General features: G+C 39.3%; 1 protein-coding gene across 1 annotated transcript in view; it reads left to right on the top strand.

The window, feature by feature from the left end:
- tmeff2a (transmembrane protein with EGF-like and two follistatin-like domains 2a) overlaps positions 1 to 21,844 on the top strand; it is a 725,006-nt gene extending 703,162 nt beyond the window's left edge. The window contains exon 10 of the mRNA XM_039755899.1: positions 20,329 to 21,844. Within this exon, the coding sequence (XP_039611833.1) occupies positions 20,329 to 20,425 (97 nt within the window). The 3' untranslated portion in view covers positions 20,426 to 21,844. The remainder of the gene's footprint in view (positions 1 to 20,328) is intronic.
- The last annotated feature ends 373 nt before the right edge of the window (positions 21,845 to 22,217 follow it).

The following is a 22,217-nucleotide window of genomic DNA, read 5'->3' as shown; positions in this document are numbered from 1 at the left end:
CTATATTAGAGTTGGGTATAGTAAAACTTTATTACTTTAAATGATTTGCAGCTGGTATTCATACCTCTGAGGTCTATTTCACAAAAACTGCTCATTTACACAGAAGGCAGATCACATGGGGAACTATGCAAAACGTGACATTTAATACAAAAATCTCCACTCCATGAAAGACCTTTTAATTGAAGATCTCTGTAAAGGGTAAATCTCTTAGAGCTTAAAATTGCTCGTTTACTTACAGGCACTAGTCACATTATGCAGCTTAAAGGACTCACATTTGACATTTAAATTAAAGTCTCATAAAGCATTTATTTCAATAAAAAGAAAAAATTAGTCACCACAAAGAGTTTTGAGCTCCATTATAGTTCTAGACCGCAAAAAGAAAACTTTATTTACCTGATGTTTCCATGTTGAAGTTTACTTGTATAAAAAAGTGTGATAATTCCTTTCATTATTTGAAGACACAATAATATTTACTATTAAAAAATGTTTTAGAATTAAACATTATTACAAGGAAGGAGTGTAATTTTGGTACCAAAAATTTGGCTTTACACTTCCATGCCATTTTAATCAATTTTGTAGGTCATTACTTTAGTGAGACATACTGTGTTGAAGCCAACAGTAGCCTGGCAGGCCCCCACACTTCAAGTATAGAATATTTTGTCTAAAAACAGATTGGCTCAGCAAAATATTAATAGCAAGTCCAGTTGTATTCAAGCCTTGAACTTTGACAGTTGATTCATAATTTAATGACAGAGAGGCATTTTTCCTAAGCACTGCCCATGAGATCTAGTGCATGCTTTAATTTCCTTCATTGGAATTGTTTGCTCTTTTTATTTATAGTACGTCATTTCATCCATTTACTGAACCTGGTCAGTTCAATTTATGAGTCATTAGGCGCAAGAGACTGTCCCAGCTGAATTAGGTTTATGAAATAACCCAACAATGGATTTGGTGCTGTTCCATAACAGCATTATAGAGCACGCTAGCACTTACAAGTACAATTTACACATGCCAGTCAATCTCACCAACAGATCTATGAAATGTCAAGGAAATGTTGTAATTCCAGGGTTCAAGCCATGAAGAATTGGCCAGAATGTACAAAGAGACAGTGACTAGTAAAAGATATGAACTTTGAGTTCTAAGGAGGCAGTGCTAATCACTGAGCCAAGGTGCTGCCAAATATTTAGTATATTTATATATGAAAACATGCACATTACACTAGGGCAGTGAACTGGCCAACATTCAAACCTAGGAAGTTGTAGGGCAACACTAACCACTGTACTGGTGGACATACATATTGTAGTATCACTGAAAAGCACCATTACAAATGGGTGTGAATATGTGTAAGAGCAGCCATGTAATTGCCAGATGTGCCTTTTGTCAAGTATGTCCTATCTTGTGCATTCTTCTGATCAGAGATGCATGACTTTCAGTCAGATGCTGTATTTTAGTAATGGAAAACAAAAACACAAGAGGCATAGCATACCTGAGTAAATTAATCCAAGCTGCTATGACTCAGTAGTGTAAAAAGGCTACAAATAGTGTGACATGCACTTAACAAGCTTTGCTGTATCTTGCTGGTTCAACATGCTGTGAAAACTAAATGGGTACCAAGGGAGATAAAATTGGGAAAAACAAAAGAAAGCAAGATGAAGCATTGAGCAATATATTATTAACACCTCAAAGATTAATCATATTTAATGATATAAAATGGAACATCAGAACAATATTATGGTCTTATTAGTCACATCTACGCTATAACAATGCACCATGTATCTTGTCCTGTGATGCATTTACAATGGAAACATATTATTTTATTATCTCTGTCAGTTCCTTGTCTTTTATTGATCATATAATGGCCCTAGCCATATTGCATCCAGGATCAGTGCAACAATTTATTAGAGACAATGTTAGGGTTTACACAGCAATCCTTCTCTTTATTTATATTGGTTTAACTGTGCAGGCCGAGTGTATTCACAATGAATGCCAGCCTACAAAAAACCTGTCATCGTGGACGCACACCCACAATCCAACTCATAAATAGCAGTCTCGCAGTAGCAGTATTGTCTGTTTGACCACCAGTCATGTGAAATGTGGTTATGAACCCTGTTTTCTTTTAAGATGCTGAAAAGACAGATACATTAAGTAGGAGGGGTCTAGTTAGACACTGACACATAAATGAAGGTATATATTCACCCAATACCATGTTACAGTACTCACCCCTCAGCCTGCTTTTGCTTGAACTTTACAGCAAGAATAAGAACCTTAGTATGGAGTACAAATTAAAATTATACCAGATATTCAAATACAAGGCGGCACAGTGGTGCAGCGGTAGCGCTGGGTTCGCTTCCCAAGTCCTCCCTGTGTGGAGTTTGCATGTTCTGCCGGTGTCTGTGTGGGTTTCCTCTGGGTGCTCCGGTTTCCTCCCACAGTCCAAAGACATGCAGGTTAGGTGGATTGGCGGCTCTAAATTGTCCTTGGTGTGTGGGTGTGTGTGTCCTGTGGTGGGTTTGGCGCCCTGCCCAGGATTGGTTCCTGCCTTGCACCCTGTGTTGGCTGGGATTGGCTCCTGCAGACCCCCGTGACCCTGTGTTCGGATTCAGCGGGTTGGAAGATGGATGGATTCAAATACATATACTGTACATATTGCGAACAGTATGTGGTGCTGCCAAACCCCAGACACACAATACCCTACACCACTCTGGTTCAATAAAAGGATTTTTATTGTGGGAAACCCTTCCAGTAAGCGTTTCCTGCACCACACAGCTCTTTCACAATGACGATGACAATTAGTACAGCCAATACACAGAATAAATACTTGTTTTTCGGCCTGTCTCTTTTCTCTCTGTCCACCTCCCTCCAGCAAGTGTTGCCTTTCTTCCAACCAGTTCCGAATCACCCAGATGTGACATGATGGTTCCTTTTATCTCGAACCCAGGAGTACTTCAGGTGCCAGGGCATAGCCCAAGGGAAGTACTTTTGGGTCAGGCTGAAGTCTCTAAACAGCAGAGATGGTTCCTTCCTGCGGTTCCCCCGGTGGTAGGCATAGTGCACCACCAGACTGTAACACGGGGCTACATTTCCCATCATGACTGAGGGTTGAAAAGTAGGGGCAGCAAGGCAAGAATACCGCCCTCTAGTGTGTCAGGGGAGTAAAGCCTCCAGAAAGGCCAACTCCTCCAATCCCTGCATACTTCTGGCCTCCCTTCCTGGCAAGGGATCAGTACTTAACCTGTTCGGTACACCAGAAGGTCCCAGATGACATTTACAATACATTCTTGTATATACATTCTGTAAATTATCATATACTGTATATAAACTATTAGGAACATCTGTACACCTGCATATCCTTGCAGTTTTCTAATGTGGTAGTAGCACAATGCACAAAATCATGCAAGCACAGGTCAGAAGCTTCAATAAATATTCACCAGAATAGGGAAAATAATGTGATCTCAGTGATTTTGACTGTGGTGTTATTCTTGTCATCAGTTAGGCTGGTTTAAGTATTTCTTTAACTGCTGATCTCTTGGGATTTTCACACACAAGTCTCTATAGAGTTTACTCAGAATGTTGTGACAAACAAAAAAAACATCTATTGAGCAGCAGTTCTGTGGACAGAAACACATTGTTGATGAGAGAAAGAATGACCAGACTGGTTTGAGATGGCAGCAAGGCTACAGTAGCTCAGAAACCCTCTGTGTATAACTGTGAACAGAACAGAAAGCTGATGTTGCAGTGGGCAAAGGCTAACCAAAACTGAATAGTTAAATACTGGAAGCATCTCAATTTCTCCTGAGGCACACAGATGGTAGGGTCAGAATTTGGTGCCAACAGCATGAATCCATACAACCAGCCTTGCCTGAGTTAACAGTCTAATTACTGCTGCTGCAGGTGTAATGATGTGGGGAATATTTTCTTGGTACGAGTATTGTTGCTGACCATGTGCATCCTTTCATAGCTACAGTTTAACCACTTTCAAATGGCTACTTCCAGCATTATAATGTACCATGTCACAAAGCAAAAGTTATCTCAGACTGATTTCATGAACGTGACAGTGAGTTTACAATAGTGTTCTTCAGTGTCCTTCCCTGTCACCAGATCTGAATCCAATAGAACATCTTGGGGATGTGAAAGAACAGGTGATTCATAGCAAGAAAATGCAGCTGGAAAATCTGCTGAAATTGTGTGATGCAAACATGCTAACTCAGACCAGATCTCAAAGCAATATACTGTATTCCATCTTGTAGAATCCATGCCATGAAAATAAAGGATAACGGAGAGGGCATCAATAGAAGGAGCAAAAAAGGGTATTACAAAAGAAGCAGAATATAGTTTAAGCCTCTTGGACCTGACTATACTGAGTAAAGTAGCCATATATGGCACCTAAGCCCCACATGTCTCACATACTCAATTTTCACCTCTTCAAGTTTAAGTTCAGTACAGTCTAACAGTTCCATTAAAATTTTGCAGATTTTGTTTTGGTTGAGGCAAGCTTAAGTTGTAGGAAGCCGCAGCCCTCGATCACAAATGCTCAACCTCGAGCTCACCCTGCCTTCATCCCACGGATCGGCATGCCTGGGCCTCCAACATGGATTCAGCATTCTGCCGTCTAGAAGGTAGCCACACGGAACAGATGCATAACAATCCCAGGGTAGATCATCCCTGAGACCGGCACCTACCTCATTACAGATCCCGTCTTCCGGAACTTCTTTCATCTTTCTCTCTCTGTGACATGCCAATCTGGGCTACCTTGGCGGCAGCGTATGTATGGCTGCCCACTGCCTTAGAAGCCTGCCTGGACCTTTTTTTCATGTGCAGGAGAGATGCTTCAAAAAGCCTTTTCTTTAGCAGCTCTTCTCCTTCCACACTGCCTCAGCACATGCTGCCAAAGAGCTGTGAATCCACGGTTTAATATGGGTCCTCTGCCAGTTGATGTATGGATAGCAGGTATGGCTATCCATCTTGAACAAAATGGTTTGTGTTCTGTTTTCCAGCCAGAAGGCTGTTATGGATGATCAGGAGTATGGATAGATGGGCATTCCAACCAAGAAAGTTACTGCTTCTTTTCCCAGTCAAGAATCCAAAATAAGGGAGAGACAGTAAGAGACTGCTTTCTGAAGTCATGTGATCCCTCAGTTTACCCACAGGGCAGCATAAGAGTTGGGGTTCAGAGAATCCATGATCTGGATTCAAAACTTCTCTTCATTTGAGTATGGTTTTATTTATATTTTGTGCATGTTGAGCAACATGTCTTAGATTTAATTAATTTCAAATTTCTGAGGGGACATATTTCTTGACCTTTAACTATAACAGCCTGCCAGCATTTTGTTTTTCTATTTTTGTCATATTAGTAAGAAAGAAGAAATGCTACCTATGAAAGATAAAATATAAAATTACAGTAGATTATTCATTACAAGTAAACTGTCAGCACAGAATGGGCATATAGCCTTTTCATGAGAATACTGGCTTTCTTTATTAAAATAAAATCATTTTAAAGACTAAGCCTAAGGTATTACAGAGTTCCAAAATACAATGTGAAAAGCAACAAGTGCAAATCTTACCAGTAAGTAAAAGTAATAAAAAATAGACATTTTACATTAATATTTGTAAGAAACAGAATCAATACATTGTTTTTTGTAGGACCTGTTTAATGACAAATTCCAAATTAATTTGTTCCAAAACATCAGGCCCGTCACTTGTATTTATATATTACAATTGTTTACAACTCTGCTCTGCTTCATAAGTCAAATATGAAAGAGAACTGCTATTTTGAATGCATTCAAAAAAATTAATAAAACTAACAATAATAAAACATAACTGTCAGTCTACTGTGAAAAAAAAAAAAATCCCAGCATATGAATATAGTGGTGTCTTATGCGCGCATGTTTTTGACCTATTTTCTTGTTTATACTTGAATAAATCAAAATACAGTATTTGTTCAGCAGAAGTTTAAACAAAAATAGTGAATTAAATGATATAGAAAAAAGTTCAATGTCCTAATAGAATTTAAAAGTTCAATGTCCTGATAGAACTTAATCAGTGTTTAGTGTGAGATTACCAGCAAGTGAAATAGCTAAAGTTTGTACTTGAACATGGTATTGCAGACTTTATAATAAAAATAAAAACGATTTTAGTTTTAATATATTGTCATAGTCATAAGGCAATTACCTGTCAACAAAAATAGGAATATGAGAAATTAATAAGGTCTTGTTTAAGATGCAATTATAAAATATTGCAAATACAGTGGTGCCTTGGTTTGCGAGCATAATTCGTTCTGGGGACATACTTGTAATACAAAGCACTCGTATATCAAAGCGAATTTCCTAATAAGAAATAATGGAAACTCAGATGATTCGTTCCACAACCCAAAATATTCATATAAAAATTACAAAATGTAAAGTAAAAATAAATAAAATAAATTAACCTGCACTTTCCATTTGAAAAGAATTATGGCTGTTATGAGGGAGACGAGAGAGAGGAGAAGAGGAGTAGGGTTATTGTGTAGGACGACTTTCACTATAACTAACAGAATCACTGCTGTCTGTTGGCTCACTGGAATCTTTTTTTTTGCGACTTTAAAAAGGAACCTATCCAATGACAGTTGCTTTTGCCTCCTTTTGAGGATTTCACGGAAATGTGACATTACATTGTCGTTAAACAGATTCATCACTTCACTTGCACACAAAACAAAAAATGCTTTACTTTTACATACACATGGTCACAATGCCATAGTAAACAGTATACACTAGTACAGATGTTGACTATACGAGTGAGGCACGTCAACTGAGACCGAGCTTGGGAGACAATTAAACACAATCCTGCAGCGAGAGAGAGAGAGAAGAACCATTGGCTCAGTTGTGATAACGTGAAGCTCAGCAGACAGATCGTATACGTACTACTCATATTGCAAGATCTCGCTCATTTATCAAGTTAAATTGCATTAAAAAATTTTGCTTGTCTTGCAAAACACTGGCAGACCAAGTTACTCGCAATTCAAAATTTTACTGTAAAGCTATGCTACAATAGCATCAAAGTCAATCTGAACTGAAATTACTGATTGTGATGTATAGATGTGGTATATACTGTATGTGGGAAGAGAGTGGACTGGAGGGTCACTGTGATGTGACCTTCAACCCAGATAAGAGATGGGTGAACCAAAAGTACCAGACAAGAAGAGCATTTATTTCATAAACAAAATAAATTATTACAATATGGTATGCCCACAAGGAACAAAGCCTAAGTTTCATGGCCATAACTATATCAACTGTTTGATATGTGAACCTCCTGCTCACCTTACAGATGACACCAGTCTTTGGCTGTCCTTTCTCCCTGCACCAGTTAAGTCTTAATCATATATTACCTCCCAGTACCAGGCTCCACCTGAAACTGGATGAGTGTGGGAGAGATGGGGGTATTTCAGGGCTTTAATGCCCGGGGGCACATTTACTTCTGGGATACCCAGTGACCACAAGCAATCCTGATATTGTATGGTGTAAGATCTCCATATCAATACGGTGTAATCACTTATTTTTTCCTGTTTCCTGCAACATGTAGATATATCAGAGACAGCCAAACCGGTTATCCTCTTGAATATCCTTTGCATGTTACCTCATATTGACCACTGAAATAAACCTATTTATTATCCTTGAGTCTTGCCCAGAGTCTTCCATCCATATCACCAACCTTATTTCTTTAAATATATACAGTATACATACAATATATACTTATGTAAACCAAATAAATCTCAAACTTGCCATTTCCAATTCAGGATAATGAAGGATAATGAAGGGCCACAGCCTATCACAGCAGCACTGAGTGCATGGCAGGAATAGTTCAAGGCATGGTTCTTGTTAAACTCGGGGGCTAAGCATACACACACCATCACCCACACTCACAATCAGACAGGAGCAATTTGGAATTGCTTATTTACCTGCATGTCTTTTTGGATGAGAGAAGACAACACATCTAGATTCTTTATATATATTATATTTATAAAATAGATAAAAATATTTATATACTAGGGGACTTACCCCCTGCTCGCTTCACTTGTCATCCCCCTTGACCTGCGCTACGCACCAGCCACTTCGTATCTCTGCTGCTCGTGTTGTGAAGAGGGGGCCTGAATGCACCCCAAGGAGACATGTTCGCTTCTCCGAAACCCCCTCTTAAATGTCAATACAATGGGAAAAATGATCTGAATCTCACAGGGTGCTTTGAACATTTAAAAGGCTGTACAGCAGCTGTCTTTGTCATCTACTCTTTGTCTTTTATTTCTGGCGCTGGGACGTGAGTTCTTGATATTTTAGTTATAATTTAAAAATGGAATAAGTATCTGAAAAATCTAACAACATCACATTAAATTCTGAAAAGAATGATGCAAAACATATATATGTAGGTTTTAAAAAGATCCTGATTTATAGCGTGACAAAAAACGTGACATAAAAAAAATCATTGCACAAGATCGTTGCACTTTTAGGCTTAGAATTTTTTATATATTGAGTAGATGTAATATATCACATCCACTGTATTCTATCCTAACACCCTAGGAAATGATTTTTAAAATTACATTGAAATTTTGCAGAATGGTATATCTAGGGCAGCAGGTATCTGCCACGAAAGAACATTTCGATATAACAATATTTTAGGGTACCAAGTAATATGGGTCAGGGAACACTTAACACAAAGCGTGTAATGTGCTACATTACTTATGATGGGGTTTGAGAAAATTTAGTAAATTAAACATTGATTTTAAAATGACATTTACAATGATCCACTTTAATGACAAAATAAACTACGAGAATAAAGTCAACATGTCGACTTTAATCTTGACATACACTTTTTTTTTCTTCACTGTGTCCGTATTTATTTTTCTTCTCCATGGCCCTAATATGATACCATACTCAGGTGGGTATTAGCATATCAAAATCTCTTGGACCAATAGCATGGGTTTTCCACATTCGACTTATACAACTTACATTTTAAAATACCGGAAATAATACGCTAAAAACAAGCCCCGACTTATCCGCTGGAGAACTTAAACATGAGTATATACGGTAATATTATGCTGACTTACATGTCCTGCGCTGTGCAGACAGTGTGCTTTACGCAAACAAAGGATGTAGTAGAAGCGATCGACATGCCATGTAAATGGCAGTGCTTACCAATAAGGTGGGTGGACGACTGAGAAATGGGTGGTATCCTGGATAAGAAAAAAGAGATGTTGTGAAATGGAAGGGGAAAATATTGCAAAGTTCAAGGAAAATGCAAAGCTCAGTGATAAGCCAACACTGTTTTTTTGCTGTTGACTACTAGCACTTTTAGATGTGTACTGGCTCTCATCTTGGTTATCTGTACCACTCTGTCAAACCTCCAGCCCCCAGTCACAGACCTGAAAACTACAAGAGAGACAGAATTCACAACACCGACCACTCTTCAATCACAGAGCTAAAATCAAATAATACACTAGTGTTGGTCTTAGATAGTGGCCCTTAAATTTTTAATGGGGAAGCCACCAAAACTATATTGTGATGCTCAAGGTCACTTCTCTGTGCTTTCCCCACTCATTGTGTTAATATATCAGTATGACACATAGGGTACCTGCACTTCTGTATATCCACTTCAAGCACAGCTTTGCATATACTGTACATTCCTATCTGCAGAAGGAGGGACTGCATACAAGTGACATAAAACACAAAAAGAAAATTTTACCAGGGTGAATGACATAAACAGATGAAAGTCAAGTAAAGTTATCTAATAATGATAAAAAATATACTGTAATTTCACACTTTTTCTACTGATTATAAATTTCACTTCAAACTAATACACTTTACTGTAAAATTGTATTTTGCAAAGTCACTAGGAAGAGTGGGAATGAATACAATGCAGGAATGTTTTCCTCATGAACAATTGTATATAGCATGTTCAGGAGTAAGCAGCTCCAGTGATCTAATAATATTATTATTATTTATTATTTGACTTAAAACATCTGAGATACAACTGGTTACATTTCATTTGTTTTTCCAGTAGGAACACGGGCAGGTGAAGTGACTTCCTCATGGTCACACAGTGTCAGTAGTAAGATTTGAACACACAGCCTCAGGGTTTGAAGGCCTAGGTCCAAAGTCTTAACCACTAAATCACACTGCCAGCCAACAATATTAGCACTTAAAAAAAAGTACAAATATTGTATACAGGAATGTACTTGATTAGTTACATAGTACTTCTGATACGCCTGAATAACTGATGGCACTATAATTGAGACCTATTATTCTTATAGCTAGTAGTCAAATAAAAAGGAATTATTTTGTATTGAATCATGATAATTAGCAGTTACTATTCTCAAAAGGACATTTTTGGACATTGTGATATACCTTATTTCAATATACAGGGTGGTCCAGATCTAATTATGCAGAACCAGATTGTCTGTATGACTTTGATTTATGTGGGGACGATTCCAGTTCAGCACGAAGACAATTCTTCATGTCGTCAGTTCGCACACTTCTCAATGGTCCAGGATTTTTTGGGTGATTTTCTATGTAATAAACTTAATAAGTTAGAGTGTAATGAAAATTGCATAAGTAGATCTGGACCACCCTATAGGAATTAGTCAACAATGATATTATTTTAAATGCCTGAACTTGTAACTGTGCTAGTTACTGTGCTCCTAATATGATGCAATATGCAACAATTCCTGTTACATTTACACTTCAATATCTGACACATTTGAAATACAGAAGTAAATAAATGAATTTTCACACAAGTCGTAACTCTCTTCCAAATGTTAAAAATTTATATTTATTGCTCCTGTACTGTAATAATTTCTTGGAAACCTTTGCCTATAAATGTGCTGAGAAGAGTTACTGCTTTCAGTTTATTCATGTATACATTTTTATGGTATACTTTGTTAAAAACACTTAAAAGTGGTAATAGGTGATAGTGGAAAATACTAAGTAAGTTCATTATCTAATAGCTTACAGATAGTAATGCATTGTTAATGTTCCTCTTTTGTGATAAAAAATGAAGAAGCCCACTTGAAATTACAATTGAATTACAATAATTCCATTCTTAATTAGAGCTTGTAAAGGAATGCACAACAACATTCCAACATAGCATTTACTGTACATACCTACATAAGCACACATCATCACCATCTTCATCGTTACCACTGGTTTAATGGTTATTTTGAGGTATATGATGGACTGAATGATTCTTCATAAATTGTCATCACCAAACATTAACCATAATATAAAAGTAATCACCGACCTGAATGCAGTAAGATAGCTGAACAATAACACATTGCAGCCAAGTGAAAAAGGGAAAGGAAAGCACTGACATTTAGGAATATAAAAATTCAAAAAGAAAAAAAAAAAGTTTAGTCTGTACTTCATTTTTATGCACAACAAAGTAGTATAATCTAATTTTTGTATTTAATTTTTATCTATAGTGTGCATGTACTCTGCCTACTACCTATGTCCAGATTGGTTTTGCTCTATCCCACTTATATCAGTAATTCATAAAAAACAACAACATACTAGTGTGTTGGGTTAGTTTTTTAAAGGGATAACAGAATGTAAACTTAAAAATCACTGTAAGCTAACACACTCTTAAAGATCTGTTGTTTGATCAATTAAAAGATGAGAACACACTCAAAATTGTTGTCTCATTCGAACTGCCAAGCTCTACTTACAATTATAAATTTGCGGAGAACATTTGGGTGGGGTTACTTCCATGTATCTATGGCTGCCTTAGTGAAAGAAACCAATATTACATGACATTATGGTTCACACACAAACACAAGTCATCCTGCACCAGACCAAGTAGGATTATTATTCCAACCCCAGACAGCCCGTATTTTTCCAATAGTTGTTGATTACTAAGATTGTCCAAAGGGGCACATGTACAACCACAAAAGAGCATTTAGATGTGCGACTTGGCTTCTTGGATGGCACTTTCTCAAACAGCATCTCCGATTGAGTTCTACACTTGTCAGGATAGCTGCCACTGACATCACTTGTCCTAAGAGGTAATTCACCTCCTGACTTTAGAGGATGTGACTGATTACATAGCAATTTTGATTAGTTAACTTATTATACAAATTGTTTACACATATTAAAGCTACAAAGCTACAATAATCAATAGTGTACATTATACATTCATCCATCCATCTCCTAAACATTATAATTTAATATATGTATATATCCATCTAAACAAACCCCGGGCAGGGCGCTAGCCCCTGTAGTATATGTGTGTGTATATATATATATATATATATATATATATATATATATATATATATATATATATATATATATATATACACTGCTCACAAAAATTAAAGGAACACTTTGAAAACACATCAGATCTCAATGGGAAAAAGAAATCCTCCTGGATATCTATACTGATATAGACTGGGTAATGTGTTAGGAACGAAAGGATGCCACATCGTTTGATGGAAATGAAAATGATCAACCTACAGAGCCCTGAATTCAAAGACGCCCCACAAATCAGAGTGAAAAAATTATGTGGCAGGCTAGTCCATTTTGCCAAAATTTAATTGCAGCAACTCAAAATTGTACGCAGCACTTTGTATGGCCCCTGTGTTCTTGTATACATGCCTGACAACATCGGTGCATGCTTCTAATGAGATGACAGATGGTGTTGTGGGAGATCTCCTCCCAGATCTGGACCAGGGCATCACTGAGCTCCTGGACAGTCTGAGGTGCAACCTGGTGGCATTGGATGGACCAAAACATAATGTCCCAGAGGTGTTCTATTGGATTTAGGTCAGGAAAGTGTGGTGGCCAGTCAATGGTATCAATTCCTTCATCCTCCAGGAACTGCCTGCATACTCTCACCACATGAGGCCAGGAATTGTGCACCAGGAGCCACTGTACCAGCATAGGGTCTGACAATGGGTCCAAGGATTTCATCCTGATACCTAATGGCAGCCAAGGTGCCTTTGTCAAGCCTGTAGCGGTCTGTGTGACCCTCCATGGATATGCCTCCCCAGACAATCATTAACCCACCACCAAACTGCTCATGCTGAATGATGTTACAGGCAGCATAATGTTCTCCATGGCTTCTCCAGACCCTTTCACTTCTGTCACGTGCTCAGGGTGAACCTGCTCTCATCTGTAAAAAGCACAGGGCACCAGTGGTGCATCTGCCAATTCTGGTATTCTATGGCGAATGCCAATCGAGCTGCATGCTGCTGGGCAGTGAGCTCAGGGCCCATTAGAGGACATGGGGCCCTTGGGTCACCCTCATGAAGTCTTTCTGGTTGTTTGGTCAGAGACATTCACACCAGTGGCCTGCTGGAGGTCATTTTGTAGGGCTCTGGCAGTGCTCATCCTGTTCCTCCTTGCCCAAAGGAGCAGATACTGGTCCTGCTGATGGGTTATGGACCTTCTATGGCCCTCTCCAGCTCTCCTAGAGTAACTGCTTGTCTCCTAGAATCTCCTCCATGCCCTTGAGACTGTGCAGGGAGACACAGCAAACCTTCTGGCAATGACACGTATTGATGTGCCATCCTGGAGAAGTTGGACTACCTGTGCAACCTCTGTAGGGTCCAGGTATCGCCTCATGCTACCAGTAGTGACACTGACTGTAGCCAAATGCAAAACTAGTGAAGAAACAGTCAGAAAAGATGAGGAGGGAAAAATGTCAGTGGCCTCCACCTGTTAAACCATTCCTGTTTTGGGGTCATCTCATTGTTGCCCCTCTAGTGCATCTGTTGTTAATTTCATTAACACCACAGCAGCTGAAACTGATTAACAACCCCCTCTGCTACTTAACTGACCAGATTAATATCCCATAAGTTTCATTGACTTTATGCTATACTCTGATTAAAAAGTGAGCAGTATTTATATATATATATATATATATATATATATATATATATATATATATATATATATATATATATATATATATATATATATATATATCGCAACATCAAACTATTTTTACTAATGTCAGATAATGATTAATAGCCAGTTTATAATTTATAGATTGACAAAAGAAACACAGAAACTGATAAGTGACAGTTTGCTTGATTAAAGCAGGAATCCAAATAAAAGAAAAAATTGAGCGGGACATAAACTCACAGCCACAGTAAGGCAGCCTGGGACTGAACTTGAAAACTCCTGACATATAGAATCTTCTATTTCCCCTTTATCTTTTCCCAATTCTATATGGGGTCGATGTGCTTCATCGATCTTCTCCTAACAGCTCAGTCCTGCACCTCCTTGCCAGTCAAGCCCTTTTCTTTCAGATCTTCTTTTACTTTAGCCATCTGTTATGTCCAGAATTTAACCCTATGTTTCTTTAAAAGTTTGTACATAGTTTTTACTAAAAGACAAGGCAGGATGGGTATAAAATAGGGTGTGGTGAACTGAGGGTTTGTGGGAAAAAGAAGGTTGGAAATAAAAGACAATAAGAAAACATTTGGGCAAAACCCGTGTATGACGAGTTTTTGTGTCTGGATACAACATTTTGTCAGACGAGGATGGCTGAGTTCACGTTACCACCTCCTAACCCGTTCCTGACCATCACAGGAGAGCCTCCAGTGCCCTGGCAGAGATGGATTGAGTCGTTCGAACTATATTTGGTAGCCCTTGATGTTCAGGATATGGCGGATGTTAGGAAGAGGGCTTTGTTGTTGCACTGTTTGGGAGTAGAGGGACAGCGCATTTTCTCCACGTTGCAACCGGACGCACCTACGTATGCAGCAGCAAAGGCAGCATTAGCGGCATATTTCAGCTCTGGTCGCAGTGTCCTTATGCATCGTTTTCATTTTCGTCAACGAGCACAACAGCCGGGTGAGTCGATAACTCAGTACGTCTCTGCTTTACATGAACTGGCGCGGCATTGTAATTTTGGAACCCTGCAAAACGAAATGATCCGCGATCAAATCATTGAGAAAACCAATTGCAATCAGCTGCGCGCTAGGTTACTGCTTGAACCCGATGACCTCACACTAGAGAAAACGGTGTCACTAGGAAAACAGACAGAAACCGCTGTTGCGGATGCGCAAAAGTTGCAAGGAGCGCACGCGGAGACTTCAAATCAAATCCCTGTGCACAAAGTCACAGCTGCGACTACATCGCAACGTTGTTCAAACTGTGGGTCAAATCAGCATAATACGAGGGCAGCCACATGCCCTGCACAAGGCCAGCGATGCCGCCGCTGTAATAAACTTAATCATTTCGCACGCTGGTGCCGGTCAGCTCTCGCACCTGTTACTGCAAGTGAGCCTGCACGGGAGTATCGGCGTGCTCACTCGCCAGAACCTATAAATTGGGTGCAGCGGAACACACCGTTCTTAAAACACCTCATCTGCATGGTGGGTGGTGTGGAAATCCCACTCCTACTAGATACTGGTGCTAGAGTGTCTCTTTTAAATAAAACCACGTTTGACAGGTTTTTCTCATGTACCTGTTAAACCTGCAGCTGTACAACTCACTGGCTATGATCAGTCTCCTATAAATGTCCTAGGTACAGTTATTTTGACTGTGAGTTACAAAGATAGAACCACTTCAGCAGTGTCTTTCCACATCACAGCAGGTGGAGCTAACATCATGGGGCTTGATCTTTTCCTTGCTTTAAGCTTTACAGTATCGGACTTTGAGGGTTGCCAAATTTTGCAAGTTGTGGACTCCTGGCTACAGAGGTTTCCAGCCTTATTCACAGGTCTTGGCTGTATCACTGGTTTTGTCCACAAGCCGACGATTAACACAGACAAAGCCCCAGTGATTCAGCCCCTTCCGGATTCCGTTGGCACTACGTGAGGAGGTCTCTGCGGAGTTGGAAAGGTTGCAGGAGGCTGGCCTCATTGAGCCAGTTGATGCTTCACCTTGGATATCAAATCTTGTTATGGCACGGAAAAAGAATGGCAAAATTCGTTTGTGTGTGGATTTGAGGGAAGTTAATAAAGCCATAATTCCTGATAAATATCCATTGCCTACAACAGAGGAGCTCACAACGCAGTTCCAGGGCTCAGCCGTTTCACTAAATTGGACCTTGCACAGGGTTATTTACAAGTGCCATTACATGCTGCTAGTCGGGATTTGACTGCTTTTGTTTCTCACTTGGGGGTTTTCAGGTTCACACGGATGGCTTTTGGATTAAGCTCTGCTCCAAGCTGTTTCCAAAAGATCATGTCACTACTACTGGCAAACATTCCTGGTGTGTCGATATATTTAGATGACATTGTGGTACATGGCCCCACACAAGAACAACATGATGTTCGTTTGCAGCAGGTACTGCACCGACTGGAGCAAAACCAGGCCACCTTAAATGTTGAAAAGTGTATTTTAGCGCTCCAGAAATTGACTTTGTGGGGCACAAACTTACGTGCAATGGCATCCAGCCCTTGCTGTCTAATGTGGATGCTATACTGGCCTTGCGGAGCCTAAATCAACTACTGAGTTGGCCTCATTTTTGGGTATGGCAAATTACTACCTTCGTTTTCTACCACATTATGCTGACAAAACAGCACCATTGAGGGCCCTTTTGAAAAAGGATGCTACATGGGTTTGGACTGCTGCTTGTACACAGGCAATTCATGACATCAAACAACAGCTCACAAGGCCACCGACACTAGCTCATTTCAGCCTAGCTGCCCCCACTCTGGTCACATGTGATGCCTCAGCTGTGGCATTGGGTGCTGTTCTATCCCAGATAGTTGATGGTGTGGAGCGCCCAGTTGCTTTTGCCTCCCGTGCCCTCACAGAAGCTGAACAGAAGTACTCTGTGGGAGAGAGAGAAGCGCTAGCTTGCTTGTGGGCCTGTGAACGTTGGCATATTTATCTTTATGGCCGGCATTTTACCTTGCGCACTGACCACCAGGCATTAACCGCTCTTCTGGGCAAGGGGGGTTCAGGTCACAAGCCACTCCGGCTCCTCCGGTGGGCAGATCGGTTAAACCAGTACAACTTTAAACTACAGTTCACACCTGGCTATGAAAATACAGTTGCTGATTTACTTTCTAGGGCTGTTTCCGTATCCCTGCCTGTGGGTGTGGTCTCAGAGGAGGAGAGTGCCTGGATTCACACGCTGCAGGAAGCACTTAAGGGCACAGTAGCCATAGAGGAACTACGTCAGGCCTCCTGTGAGGATGAACTACTCTGTCTGATACGAAAATATACTGTGGAGGGATGGCCAAAAGTTGTGGAGCCAGCACTTCTTCCCTTTTATCGGGTGCGAGATGAACTTTCTTGTTGGGATGAAGTATGTGTAGCAAGGGGCCACCGAACCTTAATTCCTGAATCTCTCGGGCAAGAGTACTCCACATGGCCCATGAGGGCCATTTGGGAATTGTGAAAGTAAAACAACGCTGCAGGGACACGGTCTGGTGGCCAAACATTGATCGTGATGTGGAACTGCTGGTGAAAGACTGCTCAGCGTGTTTAGCGAGTGGCAAGACAATGAGGCCCACACCAGCTCCTTTGAGACCTGTGGCATGGCCGGCATCCCCTTGGGAACACTTAGAAATAGATATTTGTGGGGAACTCCATGGGGCTCCGGCTCATGCAAGGTACCTTTTGGTTGTGCATGACTTGTATTCAAAATGGCCTGAGGCCATCATGCTGAGCTCCACCACGACACACTCTATCATACGTTCTCTAAGCCACCTTTTCAGTCAGTGGGTTTGCCAAGTGTTATTACAACAGACAACGGACCCCAGTTTTCATCAGCAGTGTTTACTTCTTTTCTCAAAGACAATGGTATTAAACACATCAAAACAGCAGTGTATCACCCTGAAGCTAATGGTGGGGTGGAACGCCTGAACCGTAGACTGAAAGAGGGCATCAGAGCATACTTAATGGAAGGAAGGATTTTTGATGATGCTCTCCATCTAACTCTGTTGCACACACGAGCTTCCATGCATGCTACTACAGGTGTCTCCCCTGCTTCTTTAATGATAGGCCGAGAACTAAAATTGCCTTTAACGCGACTAGCACCAAAATCCAAACCTGGTTATGGGGCACAGATGCCCACAAAAGCAGCTCAAAAGGTACTACAGTCACAGTATCAAATGAAACATAATTATGACAGGGCCAAACATGCAAAGTCACCCAGACTGGCTGTTTCAGATTGGGTAAGGGTAAAGCATGCAAATCGCAAGAACAAGCTACAGTCTTACTGGTCAGATCCCATTCAAATTTTAAGGCAACTGGGTCCTTCCACTTTCCAGCTTACAGATGGGTCACGTTGGCATGCTAATCGTCTTTGTGCAGTGCCACCACCTTCATCAGCCAGCACTACACTTTCGGAGACTTCGGTCCTCACTTGGCAGTGCCCCACAACAGAAGCTACATCTTTGGGGTTATCTTCCCAGACCTTTCCTGTTTCTTCACAAACTTATCATCGACCAAAGGGCACGGGTTCCCCACATTGGCTCAGTGATTATGTAACAGAAGGTTAAGGAGGAAAGGGGGGAAAATGTTATGTCCAGAATTTAACCCTATGTTTCTTTAAAAGTTTGTACATAGTTTTTTACTAAAAGACAAGGCAGGATGGGTATAAAATAGGGTGTGGTGAACTGAGGGTTTGTGGGAAAAGAAGGTTGGAAATAAAAGACAATAAGAAAACATTTGGGCAAAACCCGTGTATGACGAGTTTTGTGTCTGGATACAACACCATCCACCTCTGCTTTGGCCTCCCACGGTTTCTCTTCCGCTGTACTTCGATTCCAATCACTCTTTTGAATACATATTCATTGTCTCTCCTCATCACATGTCCAAACCATTTCAACCTTATTTCCTGTTCTTTCTTCAATATCTCTCCCACTTTTGTTGTCCCTCTGATTGTCTCATTTCTTATTCTGTCCTTTTTTGCAACTCCACACTTCCATCTCAACATTCTCATTTCTGTCACATCTAACTTCTTCTCCAGTGCTCCCTTTACTGGTCATGTCTCAGCTCCATACATCATTGCAGGTCTTACTGTTATTTTAAAGACAACAAAGTCAAAAAAATAAAGGTTTCACATAAAGGTTAATGATGTGTTTGTGGTTTTCATATACAGTAGAGTGTGTTGGCAAGTATACACACTGTGCTAGAAACAAATGAAAGTCTGCTAGTGATGAAAAGTGAAGTGTACAGTTTACATATATTCTGGTAAGTCAAACTGAACTTTTTTTATTATGTCGTTACTGTGTCGAATTGGTAGAAGACACCCACGTCCTTACAGCCTGAAGTTGTGTGTGGATAAAATAGGCAGCAGATTATCACAGAGGGGCTGTGTTTAACCATGAAAAAAAAATGTGCATTATTCATAGATTTTTTTTTTGTTTGCTTGCAATATACAAGTGAAAGGGCCAGTCATTGTTTTGTTTGTGAGGAAACAATGGTGTTAAACCACAACACAGGCCCATAACTTTGGGTAGAAAGGTATATATTTTATCTTTATTATTTATTAATTATGGTTGAATTTGGGGTGCCCATGTGTTCACAGTATTTAGTTAATTTATTTATTTTTGTATTTATTGGTTAATGGAAAGTGGCTAGTTTGATTTAATTATTTACATTAATCAGTGAATGAGAAGAGGATTGAGTACTGGGTGTATCTGTAGGAAAAAGGGTGAGACTGAACAAAAACCTGCAGCCACTATGGCCCTCCGGGACCGTAATTGAGGACCCCTGATATAGACAAGGTGTTGACTTCACCTGCTGTTTTAACAACAAAAAAATTATTGGTTTACTGGAACTTTTTGTATCATTTCTGTCAGTTCATCTTGCTGCGCTTCTATCCTTTTATGTATTCTCCTCTGACACCTTTCTTTACTGGATGTGCCTCCTTTTTTACTTAATGTAATCTAAACACCCAAGGTCACTGAGAAAACTGCCAAGTACTCAGATTTCAACTACTATTACTTTCAAATGTATGCCATCGTCCTATATATTTATTAGTATGCTGATTCAAAATAGCTTGGAATTTTCTTTCTGGAAATTGTACACATTGTTCATTGATTTATAGGCAAGTTAGGACTGTCTGTAAATTTGTGTTTTTCTTTTCTTTTTCTTTTTTTGCTAATTTATCCCCAGGTTTTATTTATAAAGTTGTTTTTTTAAATTACAATTTATTGATACTGGAAATACTATTTTAAGTCTTATCTATTATTTATTAATTTCTGGTATTCTTCCTAAATGATGCATAATGAACTAATGAAGTATAACCATATGCTGCACGCTTATTGGCTGTTTGAGTTTATTCTCAGCAGAAACTCACAAGAGTCCAAGAGATATTTGTTTAGCAAGAAATATGCAGTATTTATATTAATATTTTCAAGACAAATAAAATGCTATATTCTTCTTTCTTCCACAGAAAATGTCCAAGAAGCAACAGGATAAACCGACAGAAACAAAATACAACACATTACAGTTCGGACAACACAACACGAGCATCAACCAGACTTATTTAAAGACCCTGGGACCGTGCAAGAAAAATACGCAGTACGTTGCTCCCCATACTACTCTTAACTTCATAAAGTGACTGAGGTCTGTAGTAAGGGGGATTAACACATGTTGCCTTGCATTTGTGGTAAAACTACACCAATGAATACATAATACTACAGCTATATTTGATTATGTATGGATATATTTCAAATAGTTATACATTGTCTTGATGTTTTTTCTGTAATGTAAATAAATAATTTATATCACAAAAGTGTTAAGATTGTTTGATTTTATTTGCTTGACACACCATGCAGAACTTTGTATTCAAAATAAAATACATTTGTTGTTTTTAATCATTACTTAGCAGAGCAATTAATAATGAAAGATTTTGCAAACCTTTTCTTTATTCTGGAGCCCTGGTGGTTTCAGCAGTCTGGCAAGCCTGAAGTGTGCAAAATGTGGGTATGAATGATTGGTGTGCCCTATGAACTGTACAGACAGCCATTGCCCTGCCAGTTAACAGCTTTGCTGGGAGCTAAGTGCCCAATATATTCCAGTTCTTCTCAAAATCACTGTCTGCATTCACATCCTTGCTATTTTGGCTATCCTCTGAAACAGTGCAGTCAGCCCAGTCAAAATTAGCAAGCGCATCCAAGAAATGTTATTGAATGAATTGCAAAGTACAGCTTTTGAGAATAATTAGAGTACAGTTACACTGCATAAGTAAATATCTAGAGAATCATCTGCAATCTGTGCAAGCATCAGTGTGCTATTCTTGATACCACTTTACTTTTTTATTGTACAAAAATAAAATGATGCATTTAAAATGCATTTAAGAGGGTTTAATTTTTTTAAAGCACCATTCAACACAACTCTGCCATCCAGATTCACATATAAAACAGCAAATTATCCAGAAAAGGTTTTATATATTTTTTTTCATACACTCACCATTCCAATGTATTTTACAGTCATTATATTCTTTAATGGATTTCATGCTGGTACAGAGGTTGGCAGTGATGCCTGACAGATCCACTGTCGTGAATTTAGATCCAATACCCAGTCACTGTCTTTGTGACATGTGTATGTTTGTCCCTATGTCTGCCTATGTCTTCCTCCCTTTGTTTAAAAAGATGTGCAAGTTAGATTAATTGCCAGTTCCAAATTGGCCTTATGTGGGCATGCATGAGTGGGCCCTGTGGTGGGCTGGTGCCCTGTCCACAGCTGGTTTCTGCCTGATGCAGCCGGGATAGTCTTTGGCATCCCATAACTCTGAAAGCAGTTTTAAGAATGTTATATTATTTAAGTGATTTTTACATTAAAGAAAACAAAACAATGAAAACAGTTCTAGTCATGTTTATGTATTTCTGAATTTCCGTTCTGTTTTCTTTTGATGTCCCAAGTTAAAACAGCTTGATATTGCTTTAGGAAATAAAGGGTTAATGTTTACAATTTGTCCTTTGTATATCTTTGTAAGACTGCTTTATGTCGAATATAAACAAATAAAAGAAAGTTACTATTAGGTCTTACTTTTATTGGTTTGCCCTGTACAATTGACTAAATGTTTCTTCTTACAATGTTTGAGAGAAGCGATTTCCATTTGAGTTGCTCAGCTGGCTCAATAGATTTGTCCAGTGATAATATTAAAGATTCGATTGCTTGTTTAGATGAAATAAATAACACACAATTTTATCAATTACAGTTAACATCAAGAGCTTAGCCATGGCACAAAAACACCTTTATATTGTTTTGTCTTTCTGCTTTTTTTCCTTACACCACCTGAGTAATATATTTCAGTAGGTGGCTATTAAGTGATACATT

This window comes from Polypterus senegalus, chromosome 6 (genome assembly GCF_016835505.1).
Source record: "Polypterus senegalus isolate Bchr_013 chromosome 6, ASM1683550v1, whole genome shotgun sequence".
NCBI lineage: Eukaryota > Metazoa > Chordata > Cladistia > Polypteriformes > Polypteridae > Polypterus > Polypterus senegalus.
This window is presented reverse-complemented; position numbering and strand designations above follow the sequence as displayed.